This window comes from Calidris pugnax, unplaced genomic scaffold (genome assembly GCF_001431845.1).
Source record: "Calidris pugnax isolate Ruff unplaced genomic scaffold, ASM143184v1 scaffold134, whole genome shotgun sequence".
NCBI lineage: Eukaryota > Metazoa > Chordata > Aves > Charadriiformes > Scolopacidae > Calidris > Calidris pugnax.
The window spans coordinates 769,443-793,258 of NW_015090873.1; the positions used below are offsets into that span (position 1 = coordinate 769,443).

Consider the following 23,816-nt stretch of genomic DNA (forward strand, 5'->3'; position numbering starts at 1 on the left):
ACGCCGTTGCTGTCTGTGGATGAAGATACCCTCTGAGCAACAGTTAATGGCTAGAGTCCACTCCTTTGGAAGGTGAGCTCCCCAAAATGCAGCCGCCTTTCTCCTCATCACCACCCTTCACTTAACTTGGCCTTACTTGACTCTGATCATCGTCTCATGGCATTTCCAGCCCTTCTTGCCGATGCTGTAATTTGATGGAGCTGGCTCCACATCATCATAAATCACAGCCCAGCCGGTGGAGTAAGACCCATTGATTATATCACTCAATAACAAGCAGTTACCACTAATTGGAAATCACCATCAAACTGGGTATCGGATCAGGCTCTGCACGCATCCGGCCTGAGAGTAGCAATTTTCCCTGTTTGATCTGATGCTATAAAAAAAAAAGGAAAGTGGGGAAGGTAAATCAATTGCGCAACTTGGAGCAAGTAAAGTTTGGTGAAATGGACCTGCCCAATATTTGAAGCTGAGAATAGCTCTGGAGAGATCTGGGCTTGTAGAGATGCTTTCCTCGTTGTGCCTCGTTGCTGTGGGGGGACTGTGTTGTAGCCAAGGGTAGCACCACGCATCCTTGCGTCCTTCTCTGCTCCTTTACCCCCTTCCCTTCTGCATCCTACCCCAAATCCCACTGCTCCATCCCACTGTGCCTGGCCATCCACGGCACTTACCGTGCCGGCAGGAGGGCAGGATTGATAGCCTGGGCAAGGCAGATGCTCTGTCTCTTCTCCACATTGATCCCTGCAGGCAGCAGCTTCTCTTGCCCAGCCTGGGGCCAAGCACGTTCTCCCCGCAAACACGCTGACCACCGTGACCTCCAGGCCAAGGGTCTCAAGGTCATCTGCAGGATATAAAAAAGGAGGAGTTTTGGTGCATTTGCACGCCTGCCAGTTGTTTTCCCTGCCGAGCTGTGCGGCCAGGGGAGGAGGTTGGGAATTGCGGTGTTTTTAAAGCAGCAAAGATCTTCCCATCGTTTCAGCTCCTCTGCACAGAATATATTCAGGGTTTAACCTGCAGCCCCCTTTCCAGGCTCTGGGGTGGTGGGAAGAGCTGCTGAGCCCAAATAATGGCAGCATTTATAAGAGTGTAGAGACAAGAAGGAAGTCTAAAAGGATTAGGGAGAGACAAAGGGGGCTGATTATTTTATGGGTCACAATACAAGGCATTAGAGTGAGATCACAAAGGGATGTAATTACAAAAGAAGGCCATACTGGGGGGATCAAACCAGGATTAGAGTGGGAAATGTTTTTACACAGTTTTGTTCCACTCATTATGAAGTTAGCATTTTAAATTAAGGTTTAAATAAGGTGGCACCAAAGTTGTCACCAAGGTATTTCCTGGGCAGCACCACTGTTTGGATGCAGATTGCGAATCTCAGCTCAAAACATCAGGGCAGACCATAAACACGTGGGTTTGCTTCTGGTTTTTCTCGTGCGTGTGCAGCATCTGTATTGTCAGCAGAGCCCTACCTGTGGCTTGTGCTTGGATGAAGTGAACCTGTTTCTGCAGTCAGAAGCAGGGTACTCTTGTGAGGACACGTTTTAGTGGTGTGAAACACGCGCTGGAGGTAAAGGTAGGCTTTTAAAGCGAGTGCCTTGGTGTCAGTTTGCTGCTCTGGAGTCATGGTCTTGTTACTCCCAGGAACTTTTGGCTAATGGTGGCTTCATTGTAGTGCAGTTTAACCCCTGGTGCTGCACGCCAAGTTGCCTGCATCCACAAACAAGATTTATTTTTTTTTCCCCAGTTGTGGCTTTGCTCAGATTTAATGCCCTTTCTGCCCAAATGCTGAGTGTAAGGGCTCAGTCCTGATCCCAGTGATGTTTCTTTATTGTCTGTACTTTGAATGCTCCTGGTTCTTGGTAAGCCCAGAGCAAGTTTTGGGCTTGTAGCAGTGGGTCTCAGAGGGGAAAGACACATGTGAGGAATTACTAAAAAAAGGAAAGAAAAAGAAATTAAGTAAAGCAAGAAGACTGTTGGACGTTCCCAGGGGATGGATATGATGGGCAAGTGGGTTATTTCCCTCCATCAGCTCTTTTGGCTGCCTCTAGGACATGCTGGTTCACGTGATGCTGCCTCTCACATCTGTACTGTTGCAGTGTTTGGCCCTGTGTGTCCTGCAAAACAAATGTACAAATATAAGAGTCACTGGAGGGAGATCAGAGAGATTTGACTGGGAATTTTAATAGATTTGCGGGATTAAAAGAGTTTGTCACTTACCACCCACTGCATTTCAGTGTCTGCATGTAGCAGCCAGGATTCATCCTGAGACTTGAGAACATTATAAGACCATATTTCTTTTGGCTGCTCATTTCTTAGCAGTGTGGTAGTTATTTAAATATCATCTTGCACTTCTTCGCGAGGCTTCTAACGTGGATGCGCCAACCTTAGCTCCAGCAATGTTATCTCTCATATAAGGGGTTTGCACTGCAGGCAGTAATGTCACTTAGTCATTTATAGAAAGCTCCGGGGAAATATATCAGAAGAATTTCATTAATGGTAGCACTGTTGAGTTATTTGTCTCAATTAACTCTTGGAGCACAGCTGAGGAAGTTCTGACATCTCTGCAGTCGAGTTTGCTGCCTGCTTTTTTAACTCGGGGTGATGCTCTGCCGGTACCTGCCCAGGCAGCTCTGTGGGGACAGCACGGTGACCACCCTCACGTGCTTTTACACTGCTTGTCCCCCTGCCTGCTGCTTTGCTCCAGCCTATCCTTGAAGAGTGGGACCACCCTCCTCTATCATTTCATTTGGGAGGGCAGGTCTCTGCTACCTTGGTCCTCTGCCTGCAGTCATCATACCGTGATCTCTTTGGTGCTGTCACCAGCTCTTTATCTACTTAGGCTTGTCTCAGCTTAAGGATTTGTAATGCCACGGGTTATATGGTTGTTTTTCCAGCAGGCTGGTGGTGACGTGATGGTTATGTATGGCTTTCACCTTCATTCTGCCCTACAAGGGTCCCAGCTGGCCATCGTGTGGCCAGTAACATCCACACACCAGCTGTGCCTCAGTTTCCCCATCTGAAACCAGAGTGGGTTTATCCTCAGTGTCCTCCTGAGCACTTTGTGGGGGGGAAAGTTGCTATTTTGTGTTTACTGGGGACCTGTGTTAGCTAGGGATGGTGTTTCATCTGCGCTGTCACTTCCCTGCAAGCCTGCCAAGAGGCAAAGGGCACACAGTGCTGGTGCCCAGGTGAGAGGGGGGGCTGCTTTTCTGCTGCCATTCATTGGCAAAGCTGTGAATAGGAATTGATTTTGGGGGGCATTTGACCAGAGCAATCATTTCTCTTGATCTAGTGGGTAACCAGCGAGTTAAAGGAGAGCATCGCTGTGTGTGCCTTGAAGCTCCCTCTGGTCATGGCTGTAACTCACAGTTACTGAAAGCAGCAAAATATGTAAATAAATAAAAGGGCACAGAAGCTGCAGAGAAAGATACCTGATTTTGCCAGGGCCATGTCTTTTGTGCTGATCCCTGCCCGCAGCAGCCTGCCTGCTATGAGTTTGGGATTTGGGGACCCTGCTTTGAATGTCAGGGGCCTTTGGATGCAGCAGTGATAGAAGCAAGGGCAGACCTCAGAAATTCGGGGCCCAAAGCTGCTTTCCCGGTGCTGGTGGGATGAGACCCAGGAGAGCTGTCAGCTGGAGCATCCCAACACCAAGGGATGCTGGATCCCAGCTCCATGCACTGCCTCTTCTGCTCTGGTTTTTGGCTCTACCCGCCGTTGCAGCCCTGTTGCTGGGAGGGGAGGCTGCTCCCACTCCTCCTCGGCACAGCATATGGTTTTCAGAGAGGTTCTTGCTTTAAACCCAATTTTACAGTTGGGTTGACTGAGGCAAAAGGAGGTCAAACGATTCGCCTGAGGTCACTCAATAAGTGGCTCAGATTAAATCTCAACCCACGACGCTGCCCGTTCCCAGCGCTGGCTGTGCCGGCCGGACCAGATGGCCTTCTGAATGCGGCGTCAAGATCCTCGGCTTTTTCTCTACCTCATTGTTCTCCATTGTGGGCTTCTGAATGCAGGACCTTGAAAGTGAGAGTCATTTGGATTTGCCGAGTCCAAGTTATTCTGTTTAATGACATGGATTTGCCGGAGAGGGTTTAAAGACGCTGCTTAGCTAGGGAGGTTGGAATTTTGCAGATTTACCTCTTTGCTTTGGTTTTGGGGTGTTAAAACTCTCTCTGCCCCATCTGACTAAGATCGGTCCCTTACCCTTCCAGCTGCCCCGCTGAGGTCTCACCAGCTGAGTGGGGCTGCCCTGGATTTGTACCTGCCCTGGTTTGTCCACAGGGGTCTCAGGCCCCGATCCCCGTGATAATTCCCCGGGTGATTTTGCTGCAGGTTCCACACCACTCTGGTCTCTCTGTGCAGTTTGTGCCTTCCCCCTTAGCTTGGTCCTGGGGGCCAGTGCAAGCTGCTGCTGGATGGACGATGTTGTGTGTTTGGCTCTGAGAGCCTGCAGGATCTCTTGTTAGCTCTGGAAACACAGATGGAGATGCTGACATCTTCCTCCTGATCTGGTGTGCCGTCCCAGATGTCGCTCCTCACAGTAGCAGGGGCCACTGATGCAGTTAAATGAGTGCATTGGGTATCAAGAGACAACCTCTGTCCCCACTCTCTAAATAAGGAGCTGCCTGGAAAAGTGAGGCTCTGTGACCTGTTTTGGAAAGGAGGTGGACAAATCCTCGGGACATGCAGAGTAGAAACTACCTGCCCAGGGAGCGGTGATGCTGGGGCAGGCTGTGGTCCTCGGGGCGGTGGGGACCTCTCCTGTACCCGCACATCCCTCTGCATCCAGCCTCCCACGGGAGAGCCCGCACTCGGGACCAGCACCACTCACATGCCTCAGTAAGTTGGCACCTCTTGAGCATGCCTTGATTAATGGTGGGTTTTTGTCAGTCCTGAGAGGCCCCCATTATGTCCCTTTGATGCTGCATTTCGCACTTACCACTGTCACTGAGCTCAATGACGAATTTTTACAGGTCACGGGAGAGGGACAATGGATCAGGCCACGTTTGGAAGAAACAAACGAAATTTTCCTGCAACTGAGAGCACTAATTAAGAGTGAGGATCAATTTGGGTGTACAAAAGAGATAGTTTTAGGCTGCTGGTGTGTAAATGAGTGGCAGCGTTGCCGTAGCAGAAAAGGCTCAGTGTGTGCATACTTCAGCTGCAGCATTGTGCTCCGCTGCATTTGATCAATACTTCTGTGCTTGTTCATCGAGGAAAAACCAAGTGTTTTCCTGCCTGCTGTGCCCAGGAGGGGCAGGGACAGCAAACTTGCCGGATCAAATCATGGTTGATACCTGCGAGATGTTTTTTGGCCAGGAGCAGGAGCTTGTGGTTTCTTCAGGTGGCATTGCTCGTCTTGGAGCATGGCACTGCAAATTGGCCAACAGCTTTTGAGTGCAAAAGCCCTTCTCTCTGGGCAGGACAATGCTTTGCCCCATCTCAGGTCATTGCTCGTCCCACCAGGGATTGCATTGCTTTGCTGAGACTCTAGAGACAGCCCGGGAGACCCCAGGACCAGCCAGTGTCCATCCCCACCTGGGTGTGTGTCTGAGGGCACCAGTCCTAATGATGAGTGTCATCACTTCTGCTGCTTGAGCAGCCTGGAGTTAGGATGCAGACCGAATGTTTATGGAGGTAAACATGATTATCTCCAATCACAGGCCTTAATGATGGTTATTATAATGACAGCTATTGTGGGAAGGGCATGTAATTATGTTGATTCTTCCTTTTATTATACATATAATAATAAGCTGTTTTATCTAAGAGTACAGGAGAAGCTGGAGGAAGATGGGGCATTTATTTCATTAGGGATTTTTTTCTGATTGCCTGTTAGGCTTCAAATCTTGAAATCTCATTCAATCTTTCTGTAGTCTGAAGTCCCCCTCAGTTCAGTGTTCCTGCCTCCCAGGAGCACCCACGCAGGGAACGGGGCCCCAGCGTGGTAGAGGCTGTTGAGACTCTGGCCACTTTGCAGAAAAATGCGGAGCATTCATTTAATTCCTTAATTTTCAGCAAAAAAAAGTAATTGATGGGTTTGTGCTGGCTGTGGTCTAACTTGCTGAGAGGACCCCAGGGCTATCTCATAAAAAAAGAAGTCACAGTGAGCGATAGATCACTGAGATGGCTGGAGCTAGCCTGACGTTTTAAGACTTAATGGGTTAATAAAGAGTGTGTTTTAGGTGTCTGTCACTAAGTAGAGTTTGTCCATTCCCTGCACACCCTCATACCTTGACAGCAGTACCTTTGACCTGCCGTGCACTACCCCTGCCTTCTTTGTCTGCTCCGTCCATCTGCCTCGGCTCAGGTTGCACTCAATGTTTATCCCCCGTAATCCAATTTAAGTTGGCGTAGAAAGCAATGGGGATTTACAGAAAGAAAGAAAGAAAAAAAAAAAATCTCACTGGGGTTGCAGAGCAGAAAAGACAGACTTTTTTTTTTATTCTTCTTTAGGATAACTGCCTCTTCTCATCTCTTATTTTTACCATGCACTAACGAGATGACCTCCACTCTGTTCCTGAGCTTAGTGCGGTGGGATCCTGTCCTTGGTGGGGTCTGTATTAGGGACAGGCATTACAAAAACTGTGCTGTGGCTGATGTTTGCCCAGAGAAATTGCCCGTGTGTCCCCCAATTCTGCGAGCAGCTGTGGAGCTGGTCCCCCTGAGCCCATGAAACTGGGGAGAAGCTGTATTGCAGGTTGGCTTTTGCTGCTTCTTGTGGGTACACTGTTGACTCTTGTCCTTTTCTCTTCACTTCAGATTTTGGGCATTCCTCCGAGCTGGCGTTCGTCGTGGAGCCCAGCGATGACATAGCTGTGCAGGAGCAGCCCTTGATCCTCTACTGCCAGGTGGAGGGCATCCAGCCCATCACCATCACGTGGCGGAAGAATGGCGTGATGATCGTGGACAGCGAGAATGCCTTCATGTTGGCCAACGGGTCACTCTACGTCTCCCGTTTCCAGAGGGTCCGGGGAGATGGGTCCTCGGATGAAGGCGAGTACGACTGCATGGCCCAAAACCACTACGGGCTGGTGGTGAGCCGGAAAGCGAAGATTCAGGCAGCAAGTAAGTATGGGCATCGTCCCACCTGCACCTCGTGGAGCAATCCTACAAGGGGTCCTGGCTTTGGGAAGCGTGGTGGGTGTTGGGTATTCAGGAGAGAGGATTCAGGGAAGGGGAAGAGAAAAAAAACCCTGGAACTGGTGTGGGCATCTGGCTGGTGTCTCATCTGTGTAGCTGTCCAGGTGTAAAAGAAGAGCTCATCAGTCTTCTTGGGGGAGGAAACTGAAAGCCACCTTCTAGCTGTAAATTCCCTGTCTCGGAGGGGTAAATTACATTAAAGTCATGCAGTGAAGTAGGCTGTGGTTCACGTATCTCCTGCTGTGGGTGTGGAAGCCCCTTTGCTGTGCTGCATGGCAGGGCTCTGCTTGGCAGGCAGTGCTTTCCAAACCATAGGCAAAGACCTTCTGAAGGTCGCGGTTTCTTTCATTTTTTTATTTAAGGCAGGCAGTGTGGAGGCAGCAAGGTCTTATTTACTACCTGGCGTGGCAATGTCTTTGGGGGCAAGGCTAACAACACCAGACAGATTGTCTGGTGGGGGAGCCTGGAAGAGGAGAGAGATGAAAATGTCAGCGAGGGAATGAAATTTAAAGGTGGGGGAGGAAGAATTACGGGGCAGGCTGTGACTCCAGCTTTGGTCGCTGGTTTTGTGTTTGCCCCAGGACTGGTGGCAGAGCTGAGGTGCCATGGTAGTTCCTGTCCCTGTTGTGTTGGGAGGGGGGACTGTCCCACAGACTGTCTGGGGGCTCTGGGGTGCAGCTGCTAATTCTTTTTGCCTTCGACCAGAAGTTGCTGCTGGGTTTCTTTTATACATGGGTGGAAGGACAGGTGTCTGGTACGGCCCTGGGATCTGGCCGAGTGCTGGTTCGTTAAATAAGTTCTACTGAAGGGTTCTCCAACTTGTTTGGGTGATGGCGACCACTCTTCTTTCTGTACAAGCCACTTAGTGCTGCTTCTGTTGCGTTTGCAAATTGCGCTGTGATTATTTTTTTTTTGGTGCAAAGTGGGAAATGTCTGCGGCAAAGCCTGGGGCTGAGGTCCCCTGGCTGCGCTCCCCAAATTGGGGGGGGTCCTTTTGGAGCACTGCTGCCCACTCCCCGCAGCGCCGGGGCCGACTGGCAGCCCACCAAGGGAACACTCCAGCCCTTGTGTGTAACAATCCCCGAGCGCATGAAGTGGCCATCTGCAAACCTAGCTTTTTTTCAGTGGCGTTAAGAAGTGACATTGTCCAGGAGCCAAGGGCTTTGGGGCCCTGCCAGATTAGCAGCTGGATCTCCAACTTGTCAGTCTCGTGGTGCTAAACCTTGGAGCACTTTTGGTGCACGGCTCTGGCATTTACGAGCCGGGAGCCGGCTGATGCACAAGCACAACCTCAAACTTCTCGGACCTGTAAACAGGAGACGTGAGAAGTGGAGGAATTACCTTTGGGATAGAGGATTGTCAATAAACACTGTTATCTCAGCTCCAGCATCAATATGTATGTGATGTGCTGTGTTATCCCTGAATAGCATTTCTTTTTGTAGCCCTAGTTTCGTGTGAATCAAAATGAAAAAGGGATGGCGTTGAAAATGCTCTGAACCCTGGTTTTGCTGGAGGCTTGGTTTCTTGCCAGCTCTGAGAAAAGGTCTGGGTGAAGCCAGCACAAAACAGGAGGCACCTGGCCTTCCATGCCACAGGTGCCTGCGGATAATGGGAATAAAACAGGATGTTGTGGGTAAGTGTAACCTGCTGCTCAGGGCGAGCTCCCCTGCTGTGCCTGAACCACAGGAGCACACACTTGCACTTAGAACTCAGCTTAAATGTAGATGAAATCTCCTAAGAATGAAATCGCAGTTGTACCCTTAAGCCCCCATGTCTCAGAGTGGTTACACACAAGTAATAATGATTTTCCTTGCCCCAAGTCTCAATAAGCAAGTCAAACAAAGGAGGAGGGCGATTGTCCCCACGTTAGAGATGACGGGACCATTGCATCGAAGAACTGGGTGCTGGGCTGCCTGGAAGGGGAAAAAAAAACCAACCCCAATGGCTAAGCAGAGCTTTGCGGAGCAGAGTAAATACTGCCAGTGGGTAAAACCTCCTCCCAGTGCTGATCTCTTCTTCCCTCTGAGCCTGACATCTGAACACAAAAGCAAAGGAGAAATAAAAACCTTTCACAAACAAAAATCTTGAAAGTTGATCAAGGCCGTGCTACTGAGGAATAAAAGGGATCTGACAGAGCGGAGCCCCTCGAGAGCTCTGCTGCACTTTTCGCTGTCTTCAAAGGCAGGCTGTTAGTCTCATATCACCGTTACAGACCCTGGCTTTGTATTATTGCTTGGAATATAATCTTCTTGGCTTGGAGGAATGTACATATTTGCATTCAGGAAATGTGGGCTGGATATCATATTTTTATGTTTCAAATTTACTTCAACACTTGGCATTGAGTAAAATTTAACTGGAAGAATATGCTGCTCTCAGCCGCTGCGCGTGCGGCCCCGATGAGCTCGAGGTGCCTGTAGCTTCCCCATGGAGTGGCCACTTAAATTCTTCATCCTAGAAACGGGCTCGTGAAATGTCTTTAACTAAAATTCAGGCGAATTTCTATATATCATTATTAACTGAAGATGCCCAGCAGAGGGATTGTGGCTGGTTTGTGTATTGGCAGCTCAGGTGCTAAACACATTGATAATATTTTTGTGGCATAACCTTCTTTTGAACGAGTACAAGTGTGCAAGAAGTCCATGTGTGATTGAGTTGAGCGGAGGCATTTCCACCCTCTGCCCAACACGCCGGTTGGAATTCTTTCGCTTGCTGTTTCTGTGCCTGCTCAGACCCTGGTGTGTTAGTTTAAAAGGTTGTGGAATGCAACATGTTTTTATAATCTGATCAGGTTATTGAATACAGATCTTTTCTTTCTCCTAATGACAGTTTCGTAATTTCGCATGACTCCGAGCTGTCTTAATTAGAATCAGTTTTTGTAGGCAGAGTGTTCTCCGGAGGCACTGCTTGGCTGTGTCTTTGGGGGTCTCTCTGAGGAGCTGTATTTCCCTTGTGCATGCCAGAAGCTTGATACACGCCGTTGCTGTCTGTGGATGAAGATACCCTCTGAGCAACAGTTAATGGCTAGAGTCCACTCCTTTGGAAGGTGAGCTCCCCAAAATGCAGCCGCCTTTCTCCTCATCACCACCCTTCACTTAACTTGGCCTTACTTGACTCTGATCATCGTCTCATGGCATTTCCAGCCCTTCTTGCCGATGCTGTAATTTGATGGAGCTGGCTCCACATCATCATAAATCACAGCCCAGCCGGTGGAGTAAGACCCATTGATTATATCACTCAATAACAAGCAGTTACCACTAATTGGAAATCACCATCAAACTGGGTATCGGATCAGGCTCTGCACGCATCCGGCCTGAGAGTAGCAATTTTCCCTGTTTGATCTGATGCTATAAAAAAAAAAGGAAAGTGGGGAAGGTAAATCAATTGCGCAACTTGGAGCAAGTAAAGTTTGGTGAAATGGACCTGCCCAATATTTGAAGCTGAGAATAGCTCTGGAGAGATCTGGGCTTGTAGAGATGCTTTCCTCGTTGTGCCTCGTTGCTGTGGGGGGACTGTGTTGTAGCCAAGGGTAGCACCACGCATCCTTGCGTCCTTCTCTGCTCCTTTACCCCCTTCCCTTCTGCATCCTACCCCAAATCCCACTGCTCCATCCCACTGTGCCTGGCCATCCACGGCACTTACCGTGCCGGCAGGAGGGCAGGATTGATAGCCTGGGCAAGGCAGATGCTCTGTCTCTTCTCCACATTGATCCCTGCAGGCAGCAGCTTCTCTTGCCCAGCCTGGGGCCAAGCACGTTCTCCCCGCAAACACGCTGACCACCGTGACCTCCAGGCCAAGGGTCTCAAGGTCATCTGCAGGATATAAAAAAGGAGGAGTTTTGGTGCATTTGCACGCCTGCCAGTTGTTTTCCCTGCCGAGCTGTGCGGCCAGGGGAGGAGGTTGGGAATTGCGGTGTTTTTAAAGCAGCAAAGATCTTCCCATCGTTTCAGCTCCTCTGCACAGAATATATTCAGGGTTTAACCTGCAGCCCCCTTTCCAGGCTCTGGGGTGGTGGGAAGAGCTGCTGAGCCCAAATAATGGCAGCATTTATAAGAGTGTAGAGACAAGAAGGAAGTCTAAAAGGATTAGGGAGAGACAAAGGGGGCTGATTATTTTATGGGTCACAATACAAGGCATTAGAGTGAGATCACAAAGGGATGTAATTACAAAAGAAGGCCATACTGGGGGGATCAAACCAGGATTAGAGTGGGAAATGTTTTTACACAGTTTTGTTCCACTCATTATGAAGTTAGCATTTTAAATTAAGGTTTAAATAAGGTGGCACCAAAGTTGTCACCAAGGTATTTCCTGGGCAGCACCACTGTTTGGATGCAGATTGTGAATCTCAGCTCAAAACATCAGGGCAGACCATAAACACGTGGGTTTGCTTCTGGTTTTTCTCGTGCATGTGCAGCATCCGTATTGTCAGCAGAGCCCTACCTATGGCTTCTGCTTGGATGAAGTGAACCTGTTTCTGCAGTCAGAAGCGGGATACTCTTGTGAGGACAAGTTTTAGTGGTGTGAAACACGCGCTGGAGGTAAAGGTAGGCTTTTAAAGCGAGTGCCTTGGTGTCAGTTTGCTGCTCTGGAGTCATGGTCTTGTTACTCCCAGGAACTTTTGGCTAATGGTGGCTTCATTGTAGTGCAGTTTAACCCCTGGTGCTGCACGCCAAGTTGCCTGCATCCACAAACAAGATTTATTTTTTTTTCCCCAGTTGTGGCTTTGCTCAGATTTAATGCCCTTTCTGCCCAAATGCTGAGTGTAAGGGCTCAGTCCTGATCCCAGTGATGTTTCTTTATTGTCTGTACTTTGAATGCTCCTGGTTCTTGGTAAGCCCAGAGCAAGTTTTGGGCTTGTAGCAGTGGGTCTCAGAGGGGAAAGACACATGTGAGGAATTACTAAAAAAAGGAAAGAAAAAGAAATTAAGTAAAGCAAGAAGACTGTTGGACGTTCCCAGGGGATGGATATGATGGGCAAGTGGGTTATTTCCCTCCATCAGCTCTTTTGGCTGCCTCTAGGACATGCTGGTTCACGTGATGCTGCCTCTCACATCTGTACTGTTGCAGTGTTTGGCCCTGTGTGTCCTGCAAAACAAATGTACAAATATAAGAGTCACTGGAGGGAGATCAGAGAGATTTGACTGGGAATTTTAATAGATTTGCGGGATTAAAAGAGTTTGTCACTTACCACCCACTGCATTTCAGTGTCTGCATGTAGCAGCCAGGATTCATCCTGAGACTTGAGAACATTATAAGACCATATTTCTTTTGGCTGCTCATTTCTTAGCAGTGTGGTAGTTATTTAAATATCATCTTGCACTTCTTCGCGAGGCTTCTAACGTGGATGCGCCAACCTTAGCTCCAGCAATGTTATCTCTCATATAAGGGGTTTGCACTGCAGGCAGTAATGTCACTTAGTCATTTATAGAAAGCTCCGGGGAAATATATCAGAAGAATTTCATTAATGGTAGCACTGTTGAGTTATTTGTCTCAATTAACTCTTGGAGCACAGCTGAGGAAGTTCTGACATCTCTGCAGTCGAGTTTGCTGCCTGCTTTTTTAACTCGGGGTGATGCTCTGCCGGTACCTGCCCAGGCAGCTCTGTGGGGACAGCACGGTGACCACCCTCACGTGCTTTTACACTGCTTGTCCCCCTGCCTGCTGCTTTGCTCCAGCCTATCCTTGAAGAGTGGGACCACCCTCCTCTATCATTTCATTTGGGAGGGCAGGTCTCTGCTACCTTGGTCCTCTGCCTGCAGTCATCATACCGTGATCTCTTTGGTGCTGTCACCAGCTCTTTATCTACTTAGGCTTGTCTCAGCTTAAGGATTTGTAATGCCACGGGTTATATGGTTGTTTTTCCAGCAGGCTGGTGGTGACGTGATGGTTATGTATGGCTTTCACCTTCATTCTGCCCTACAAGGGTCCCAGCTGGCCATCGTGTGGCCAGTAACATCCACACACCAGCTGTGCCTCAGTTTCCCCATCTGAAACCAGAGTGGGTTTATCCTCAGTGTCCTCCTGAGCACTTTGTGGGGGGGAAAGTTGCTATTTTGTGTTTACTGGGGACCTGTGTTAGCTAGGGATGGTGTTTCATCTGCGCTGTCACTTCCCTGCAAGCCTGCCAAGAGGCAAAGGGCACACAGTGCTGGTGCCCAGGTGAGAGGGGGGGCTGCTTTTCTGCTGCCATTCATTGGCAAAGCTGTGAATAGGAATTGATTTTGGGGGGCATTTGACCAGAGCAATCATTTCTCTTGATCTAGTGGGTAACCAGCGAGTTAAAGGAGAGCATCGCTGTGTGTGCCTTGAAGCTCCCTCTGGTCATGGCTGTAACTCACAGTTACTGAAAGCAGCAAAATATGTAAATAAATAAAAGGGCACAGAAGCTGCAGAGAAAGATACCTGATTTTGCCAGGGCCATGTCTTTTGTGCTGATCCCTGCCCGCAGCAGCCTGCCTGCTATGAGTTTGGGATTTGGGGACCCTGCTTTGAATGTCAGGGGCCTTTGGATGCAGCAGTGATAGAAGCAAGGGCAGACCTCAGAAATTCGGGGCCCAAAGCTGCTTTCCCGGTGCTGGTGGGATGAGACCCAGGAGAGCTGTCAGCTGGAGCATCCCAACACCAAGGGATGCTGGATCCCAGCTCCATGCACTGCCTCTTCTGCTCTGGTTTTTGGCTCTACCCGCCGTTGCAGCCCTGTTGCTGGGAGGGGAGGCTGCTCCCACTCCTCCTCGGCACAGCATATGGTTTTCAGAGAGGTTCTTGCTTTAAACCCAATTTTACAGTTGGGTTGACTGAGGCAAAAGGAGGTCAAACGATTCGCCTGAGGTCACTCAATAAGTGGCTCAGATTAAATCTCAACCCACGACGCTGCCCGTTCCCAGCGCTGGCTGTGCCGGCCGGACCAGATGGCCTTCTGAATGCGGCGTCAAGATCCTCGGCTTTTTCTCTACCTCATTGTTCTCCATTGTGGGCTTCTGAATGCAGGACCTTGAAAGTGAGAGTCATTTGGATTTGCCGAGTCCAAGTTATTCTGTTTAATGACATGGATTTGCCGGAGAGGGTTTAAAGACGGTGCTTAGCTAGGGAGGTTGGAATTTTGCAGATTTACCTCTTTGCTTTGGTTTTGGGGTGTTAAAACTCTCTCTGCCCCATCTGACTAAGATCGGTCCCTTACCCTTCCAGCTGCCCCGCTGAGGTCTCACCAGCTGAGTGGGGCTGCCCTGGATTTGTACCTGCCCTGGTTTGTCCACAGGGGTCTCAGGCCCCGATCCCCGTGATAATTCCCCGGGTGATTTTGCTGCAGGTTCCACACCACTCTGGTCTCTCTGTGCAGTTTGTGCCTTCCCCCTTAGCTTGGTCCTGGGGGCCAGTGCAAGCTGCTGCTGGATGGACGATGTTGTGTGTTTGGCTCTGAGAGCCTGCAGGATCTCTTGTTAGCTCTAGAAACACAGGTGGAGATGCTGACATCTTCCTCCTGATCTGGTGTGCCATCCCAGACGTCGCTCCTGACAGCAGTAGGGGCCACTGATGCAACTAAAGCAGTGCATTGGGTATCAAGAGACAAGCTCCGTCCCCACTCTCTAAATAAGGAGCTGCCTGGAAAAGTGTGGCTCTGTGACCTGTTTTGGAAAGGAGGTGGACAAATCCTCGGGACATGCAGAGTAGAAACTACCTGCCCAGGGAGCGGTGATGCTGGGGCAGGCTGTGGTCCTCGGGGCGGTGGGGACCTCTCCTGTACCCGCACATCCCTCTGCATCCAGCCTCCCACGGGAGAGCCCGCACTCGGGACCAGCACCACTCACATGCCTCAGTAAGTTGGCACCTCTTGAGCATGCCTTGATTAATGGTGGGTTTTTGTCAGTCCTGAGAGGCCCCCATTATGTCCCTTTGATGCTGCATTTCGCACTTACCACTGTCACTGAGCTCAATGACGAATTTTTACAGGTCACGGGAGAGGGACAATGGATCAGGCCACGTTTGGAAGAAACAAATGAAATTTTCCTGCAACTGAGAGCACTAATTAAGAGTGAGGATCAATTTGGGTGTACAAAAGAGATAGTTTTAGGCTGCTGGTGTGTAAATGAGTGGCAGCGTTGCCGTAGCAGAAAAGGCTCAGTGTGTGCATACTTCAGCTGCAGCATTGTGCTCCGCTGCATTTGATCAATACTTCTGTGCTTGTTCATCGAGGAAAAACCAAGTGTTTTCCTGCCTGCTGTGCCCAGGAGGGGCAGGGACAGCAAACTTGCCGGATCAAATCATGGTTGATACCTGCGAGATGTTTTTTGGCCAGGAGCAGGAGCTTGTGGTTTCTTCAGGTGGCATTGCTCGTCTTGGAGCATGGCACTGCAAATTGGCCAATGGCTTTTGAGTGCAGTGTGTTGTTTCCCTGCCCTTCTTGCTGGGCAGGACAATGCTTTGCCTCATCTCAGGCCATTGCTCGTCCCACCAGGGATTGCGTTGCTTTGCTGAGACTCTGGAGGAATGCTGATTTGGAGGAGGTGTCGAAGAGGGAAGGGGGATAGTGAGCTCCCATCAACAAGGATGTCATGGATGCAGCAGGAGGGACAAGGGAAAGCCAAGGGTGCACAAGCTGGGTTCATGGCTTCACTGGGCATTGAAGAAATGTGATTCAGGTTTGCCCAAACCTTCATGTGCAACAAAAAGTGAGAGCTACGGTGTATTTGGGATGAGCTGGTTGTGAATGGCCAGGTCCCCAAGCTGTGGCAGTTAAAATCAGTTTGCCAATCGTTTTGGTAGTAGAAATGCATCGTGTCTATTTAAGGTTTTTATTTGCTTTCAGCAGAAAGGTGGGAGCATCTACTGGATCGTTCTTTTGCCAAGATGAAGCAAAGGCTAAATAGATTTGAACCCAAACTGATTTATGGTGCTGAGCTGACCTCCAAAGTGATCCAGTAGAAGCAGCAGTCCCTTGTTTCCCCTCGTTCCCTCATGTGGTTTGCCCATTACCAGTTTTTTTCCCCTGCAGCCCAGCATCTTCCCCGTAGGGCAGCGGGATGCTGAGCTTTGGTCCAAGGGTTTGCTCTCATCCTGTGCTCTCTGTGGTGACATTGCCCTGAATGCCAAGCAATGTCTCCAGCACAGCTCCTGCTGAGGTGAGAGAACTGGCTGAGGCACTTTGTTTGCTCGGAGCAGCATCCACGTCCCGCTCACTGTGGTTTCCCACAGCAATGTCTAAAAGGGTGGGAGGGAGAGTCCTGACTCTGTCTTTCATGAGTGATCCTAATGCGCCGGGGGAGAGGAGGGCCCCAAGGGGGGTCAGCTCGAACTCTCTCTCAAAAAGGGAGGGAAGAGAGGCAAAAAAATCTTCACGTGCTGGACTGGCCCTTTGAAAAATGACAACAAAAATAATCTTTTTTTATTTTCATGGTAGCCAAAGAGAAGACAGCCTCCTTGTTCCTTGGGAGAGCCATGGGTGCTCTAGACCTTTGCGAGGTCTCAGGCTCTGCAGTTTCTTGACCATTTTAGCTGAAGCAGCGTGGTGGTTGATGCCTTGGGAAGCTTGTGTCCATTCCTGCTGTCCTCTGTGACCTTGGGCAACTCTTCTGATGCCCTCGTGTCTCCAGCAATTGGGAATGGTGACATCGGTGCTCCTCAGCTCCTCCCAGCCCCTTTAGGTTTGGGGGCCCGTTGCCCACAGCCCATTTGTGCTGAGCTGGAGTGGGGGGCCCTGACCCCGCTTGAAGCTGTCAGAGCTCGTTAGCAGCACGGCAGCTCGTTACCACCCCAGAGGGTCTGGGGAGGCCGGTTCCCTCTGGACGTGCTGATTGCTCTGCAGCTAATCGGGACTGAGGAGTTGGGGCATCACGTGGACCTCATGTTGCTGCTGGCTGTCCATTTTCATGAGGTTCATGGGTCTGGCTTTCCTGAGACCTTTGAGGTTGGACCCAGCCACCCAGGCACCAGCCAGAGGGTTCAGAAGTTCTTTTTAGGGGAGGACAGAGATCCCCGCATCGTATATTTGTGTGCAGAAGTCTCTTAGACAATGAGTTTTAAAAGCCAGCGTGGGTCTAGGTAGACAGGAGGGGTTTGTGTCTCTGTGCTGGAGAACACATACAAGTTTTTCTGTTTTAAATCATAGTTTGCATACGTTTGAAGCACCTCTGCGATTCCTGCTCCCACATCCCACGGGGGAAACGGGATTTGTTCTTGTACAGCTCCCTGCCCAAGGGGATCCTGCTTAATTTTTCTTTTGCTAACTAGGTTCCCCCAAGAATGAGAGATTACCTGATCTTCCAAAAGCATTTCCAATGTGCAGAGAAGTCTGGATGACTCACAACTTTTAATTAGCTCTCCTGACCGAGGCAAGGATCCCTCCCTCCCTTACAGAGAGGTGGTGATTAGAATTACAATGAAGATAATCCAAACTGTATGTGTAGGGTTTTCTGTAAGCGGAGAACAAAGCAGGACATCCATCTGGTGAGTGTGAGCCCATAATACCTTTCTGCTCATTTTTCCAGTGCAACAGGAGCTGCTTGGGACGGAAGCAGGCTCATTATTTTGGAAAGGCTTGCTGACACGCAGAGCAGGGCTGGCTTGTAATCTCCGAGGCACTGAAACCGCTGCTCAGGAAGGAGCATTGCTTTTATTTTTAAGTCTACCTTTGTATTTCTCCTTGTTAAAATCGGCAGCGATGAGGGATACCAACCTCTTCTGAGCCTGCCATTAATTAGTGTATGAATGAGAGATGCCCTTAGTTTTAGCAAGGCTAATCAAAGCTGTAAGGGAGTTTTAAAAGGCACCGCTACCCGGCAGCTGAGCAAAGCCTGTCCTGTGACAAACATCCCAGCAGCAGCAAGGAAATGGCATTTGCTGGAGACAACCTACTTTTCGAGTGATACTATTTCCCCTCACTTAAGATTTCCTTCTCTGCATTGGACAGAGCTCCTGCCCCAAAACTTTGGTGTCCCCTTATGTCCTGTCTTTGCAGTGGGAAGCTCATCTTGTCCCTTGGGGTCTGCTTTCCCGTGCCGTGCCCTGCAGCAGGCGGGGAAGAGGCAGAGTTTGCAGCAGAGAAATGAGATGCTGGGCCCTCGGCCATGGTGCTGCTGTGTTTTACGGTCAGCTGGATCTTGCCAGGCTGCTCCAGGACGGCGAGAGGATGGGTGCAATGTGGCGGGGTGAGAAAGGAACAACAAAAAGCCCTTGTGGAGGAGCAGCCGGCGCTCCGTGCTGCCGCTGGCCGCCATGCCGGCAGCACAACGCATGCTTCCACTCCTCCCATGGCAACAAGTTCATCCTTAGGCCAGTAAAACAGTTGAGCTGCAACTTGGCGAGGGGGCCAGGAGCCCGTCCAGCCTTGCAGCATCCCCAGAAGGATCCAGGGAGGCAGGAGGGGATGTTTCGTGCCAGTAAGATGCTCTCTGCAAGCGGCATCCCCAGAAGGACCCAGGGAGGCAGGAGGGGATGGGGTTAGGTTTCGTGCCAGTAAGATGCTCTCTGCAAGCTACATAATTTAGGCTGCTGGTTTCCTACCCAAAAAGGACAGGCGAGGTGCTGGGTGATCCTTTTGGGATCCTGAGCTGGGCAGCACCCAAGTGCAGAGTCACGATAGCTCTTACTCTCCAATGCAGAGAACTCAGGAAGACAGATGGAGGGTGCAGATCCAAGGACTGGTTGGTCAATGTTGGTCAAACACAAGGAATCCATTCCTCTTATTAGTGCTTCAAGCACTCTGTGTATCGGAGCTGGATGCAGCGTTTGCTTTGAAGGAAACATCCTTTCAAGCCAGGATCCCGGTTGCTGAACTTGCCACTGGCCCCTCCTGGTAGCCCCACACGAGCCAGGCGTGCCGGGGGGTGCAGCTGGTGCAGCTCAAAGGGAAAATACCATCAGCTGTTGAATGGTGAAGATTTGGGATGTCACACCAAGGCTTCGCGTTTCGGGTTTTTTTCAATGCATGCTGTGAAATTCATAGGTGGAATATTTCTAGGGAGCTGCTTTGCTTCCTGTAGGAAAAGGGTGGGAAAAAGTGGAAAATAAATATTGTGCTATTTTGACAGCTTCCAGCTTTTAAAAACCTGATTTGAGCTGACTTTCCCCTCCCGAAATCGTAACACTTGTTCTGAATTCTTGATACTGAAAAACCCCAAATTATTAGTTCGTCTATTTACTTTTAGCTGTTATGATACACTTTAAGTCATGTTTCCAGCATTTGTGATTCATGGAGGGAGAAAAAAAGCTTGAAAACATCTCACTTTTAACATAACGAGAGCTAAGGTTGACAGAACTGCGAAACGCTGAAAGTTGGGGCTTCTCGGCATTGCCAGACATCACAAGGTCCTTGATGACATGATGAGAGCTGGGAAAGCTGAATAAACTGATGAGCTTCTTCTATTCTGGTCCCTTGTCATGTAAATAGGCTCCAATCTGCATGTCAGATCCCTTGGGTAAGGGAGTGTAATAACGTTAAAAAAAAAAGGCAGCAAAAACCCCAAGGTGTGTGTGTGTGTTACCAATCTTTAAACAGGCAAAAAATGTGCTTGGAGGAGTTTGGATGGGGTGAGAGGGCTCCTCGTTACTGCTCTGCTTCTGATGCAAAAAGGTAACTGCCGGGGCTTTCGAGAAAGTACTTTAATGCTACATAAATATAATTGCTTCGATGAAATGTCTTTAGCCTCCTGAGGGAAGTTGTAGTCTGGTAAGCCTTTAGATATGAATGGACGACTCTGTAATTGCTATTGTTTCTGAGACACATTAGGAAGGCCTAATGCTGATCACTTCTGGCATGTTATGGAAGCAGCAGAACGGCAGCCCCACGCAGCGTGCAGGGGAGAGGTATCAGTATGCATTTTGCAGGATGAAAAACTGACAAACGCTTCAGGACTGGAAGTTTTTTTTTTTTTTCCCTAATTAGATTGTGGGCTTGTGAATTTTATTTGATTTTTTTCTCTTTTTTTTTTTTTTTTTTTCCCTCTCTCTCCCCCCTTTTTCCTGCTGGTATGCAGAGTGAAGGTATCTAATTCTTTGCAATTTAGGCTTTGGATAATGAGCTCGAAGGCAACATCTCAGAGGAGGGCGGGATTGATGGGTTAGTACATCAGCTCTGGTTAATGCAGTCTCCTGACTCTGACAGGGTCCAAACCAGCTGGTTCAGAGAAAAGGACAAGACATGGGTATTGAGAATGAGTATTTTTAATTTATTTTTTTATACTGATTAGTAAAACATGGGATATTCTGGTACATGGGATGCGCTTCCGTCTCTGGATTGGGAGCAGCTATGTTTAAAAATCAAAATCTGGTCTTAGAGATCATTCCTAAGAGATATCTTGGGTTGTCGTTTTACGGTCAGCTGGATCTTGCCAGGCTGCTCCAGGACGGCGAGAGGATGGGTGCAATGTGGCGGGGTGAGAAAGGAACAACAAAAAGCCCTTGTGGAGGAGCAGCCGGCGCTCCGTGCTGCCGCTGGCCGCCATGCCGGCAGCACAACGCATGCTTCCACTCCTCCCATGGCAACAAGTTCATCCTTAGGCCAGTAAAACAGTTGGGCTGCAACTTGGCGAGGGGGCCAGGAGCCCGTCCAGCCTTGCGGCATCCCCAGAAGGACCCAGGGAGGCAGGAGGGGATGGGGTTAGGTTTCGTGCCAGTAAGATGCTCTCTGCAAGCTACATAATTTAGGCTGCTGGTTTCCTACCCAAAAAGGACAGGCGAGGTGCTGGGTGATCCTTTTGGGATCCTGAGCTGGGCAGCACCCAAGTGCAGAGTCACGATAGCTCTTACTCTCCAATGCAGAGAACTCAGGAAGACAGATGGAGGGTGCAGATCCAAGGACTGGTTGGTCAATGTTGGTCAAACACAAGGAATCCATTCCTCTTATTAGTGCTTCAAGCACTCTGTGTATCGGAGCTGGATGCAGCGTTTGCTTTGAAGGAAACATCCTTTCAAGCCAGGATCCCGGTTGCTGAACTTGCCACCGGCCCCTCCTGGTAGCCCCACACGAGCCAGGCGTGCCGGGGGGTGCAGCTGGTGCAGCTCAAAGGGAAAATACCATCAGCTGTTGAATGGTGAAGATTTGGGATGTCACACCAAGGCTTCGCGTTTCGGGTTTTTTTCAATGCATGCTGTGAAATTCATAGGTGGAATATTTCTAGGGAGCTGCTTTGCTTCCTGTAGGAAAAGGGTGGGAAAAAGTGGAAAATAAATATTGTGCTATTTTGACAGCTTCCAGCTTTTAAAAACCTGATTTGAGCTGACTTTCCCCTCCCGAAATCGTAACACTTGTTCTGAATTCTTGATACTGAAAAACCCCAAATTATTAGTTCGTCTATTTACTTTTAGCTGTTATGATACACTTTAAGTCATGTTTCCAGCATTTGTGATTCATGGAGGGAGAAAAAAAGCTTGAAAACATCTCACTTTTAACATAACGAGAGCTAAGGTTGACAGAACTGCGAAACGCTGAAAGTTGGGGCTTCTCGGCATTGCCAGACATCACAAGGTCCTTGATGACATGATGAGAGCTGGGAAAGCTGAATAAACTGATGAGCTTCTTCTATTCTGGTCCCTTGTCATGTAAATAGGCTCCAATCTGCATGTCAGATCCCTTGGGTAAGGGAGTGTAATAACGTTAAAAAAAAAAGGCAGCAAAAACCCCAAGGTGTGTGTGTGTGTTACCAATCTTTAAACAGGCAAAAAATGTGCTTGGAGGAGTTTGGATGGGGTGAGAGGGCTCCTCGTTACTGCTCTGCTTCTGATGCAAAAAGGTAACTGCCGGGGCTTTCGAGAAAGTACTTTAATGCTACATAAATATAATTGCTTTGATGAAATGTCTTTAGCCTCCTGAGGGAAGTTGTAGTCTGGTAAGCCTTTAGATATGAATGGACGACTCTGTAATTGCTATTGTTTCTGAGACACATTAGGAAGGCCTAATGCTGATCACTTCTGGCATGTTATGGAAGCAGCAGAACGGCAGCCCCACGCAGCGTGCAGGGGAGAGGTATCAGTATGCATTTTGCAGGATGAAAAACTGACAAACGCTTCAGGACTGGAAGTTTTTTTTTTTTTTCCCTAATTAGATTGTGGGCTTGTGAATTTTATTTGATTTTTTTCTCTTTTTTTTTTTTTTTTTTTCCCTCTCTCTCCCCCCTTTTTCCTGCTGGTATGCAGAGTGAAGGTATCTAATTCTTTGCAATTTAGGCTTTGGATAATGAGCTCGAAGGCAACATCTCAGAGGAGGGCGGGATTGATGGGTTAGTACATCAGCTCTGGTTAATGCAGTCTCCTGACTCTGACAGGGTCCAAACCAGCTGGTTCAGAGAAAAGGACAAGACATGGGTATTGAGAATGAGTATTTTTAATTTATTTTTTTATACTGATTAGTAAAACATGGGATATTCTGGTACATGGGATGCGCTTCCGTCTCTGGATTGGGAGCAGCTATGTTTAAAAATCAAAATCTGGTCTTAGAGATCATTCCTAAGAGATATCTTGGGTTGTCTCCTGGTTTTGGAGACTGTAAGCATCCCGTTTTCTGGCTTTTCTTCATGGCATAGGTCTCAGAAAGGCTAGCAAACTGCTCTAGCAAGGCATTACCTAGGCAGGAGCTGGAACACCATACCCCCTCCTTCCATCAGCAGCTCATATACTTTGGCATTGGTGCTTAGAGCTGTGGCTCTCTTTTCTAGCATTGTTAGCACAGACTTCTGTTTAGGAGTGGTATCAGTTTGTGGGTGTTTGGTTTTCTCTTTGCTTGATTCTGCAAGAATTCTATCAGGTAGTAGCCACAAAGCAGATGAATCTCTGCCCTTGGCTTGCTCGAGTGTCTCCTCTAAAATGCTGCTCTCCTCTCACCATCCTGAGTGCAGCTCCAGCCTCTCTTCCCAAGAGAAAGTCAGTGCCAAAATATTTGGGAGCTGCTGCCCAAAGAGCCTGGAAAGAGCTCTTTTTGGGAGAAACAAAATGGGGTTAGGTCCTTTTGTCATTGCTCTGTCCTTGTGTAGGGGCTGATGTCAATGTCGTCCTCATCTAAACTGTACCATTAGCATCCTATTACGAAACAAAAAGTAATAACTTACTGATGCTTTCCCTTGACTGTTTGGCCTCAAGGGTTATCAATTGGTCTTACTTGGAATTTATTTTCATTCTGGAGATTTTTACTGCCTTCAGAAACTTCACTTAGAAGAGTGGGATTTTATGACTCTAAACTGTTTGGTTTTAAAGACTGTTTTTTTCCCTGTGGGCTTTTTTTTTTTTTTTTTAAGAAAAAAGACTGGAAGTTTTTTTTTTTTTTCCCTAATTAGATTGTGGGCTTGTGAATTTTATTTGATTTTTTTCTCTTTTTTTTTTTTTTTTTTTTCCCTCTCTCTCCCCCCTTTTTCCTGCTGGTATGCAGAGTGAAGGTATCTAATTCTTTGCAATTTAGGCTTTGGATAATGAGCTCGAAGGCAACATCTCAGAGGAGGGCGGGATTGATGGGTTAGTACATCAGCTCTGGTTAATGCAGTCTCCTGACTCTGACAGGGTCCAAACCAGCTGGTTCAGAGAAAAGGACAAGACATGGGTATTGAGAATGAGTATTTTTAATTTATTTTTTTATACTGATTAGTAAAACATGGGATATTCTGGTACATGGGATGCGCTTCCGTCTCTGGATTGGGAGCAGCTATGTTTAAAAATCAAAATCTGGTCTTAGAGATCATTCCTAAGAGATATCTTGGGGT

At 48.6% G+C, this 23,816-nt stretch overlaps 1 protein-coding gene across 3 annotated transcripts in view; it reads left to right on the plus strand.

Moving 5' to 3' along the window:
• Positions 1–23,816, plus strand: part of IGDCC3 (immunoglobulin superfamily, DCC subclass, member 3) — a 120,598-nt gene that overhangs the window by 13,290 nt on the left and 83,492 nt on the right. For all 3 annotated transcript variants that reach the window (XM_014946153.1, XM_014946154.1, XM_014946155.1), the window contains one exon: positions 6,760–7,065. In XM_014946153.1, the coding sequence (XP_014801639.1) occupies positions 6,760–7,065 (306 nt within the window). The remainder of the gene's footprint in view (positions 1–6,759; positions 7,066–23,816) is intronic.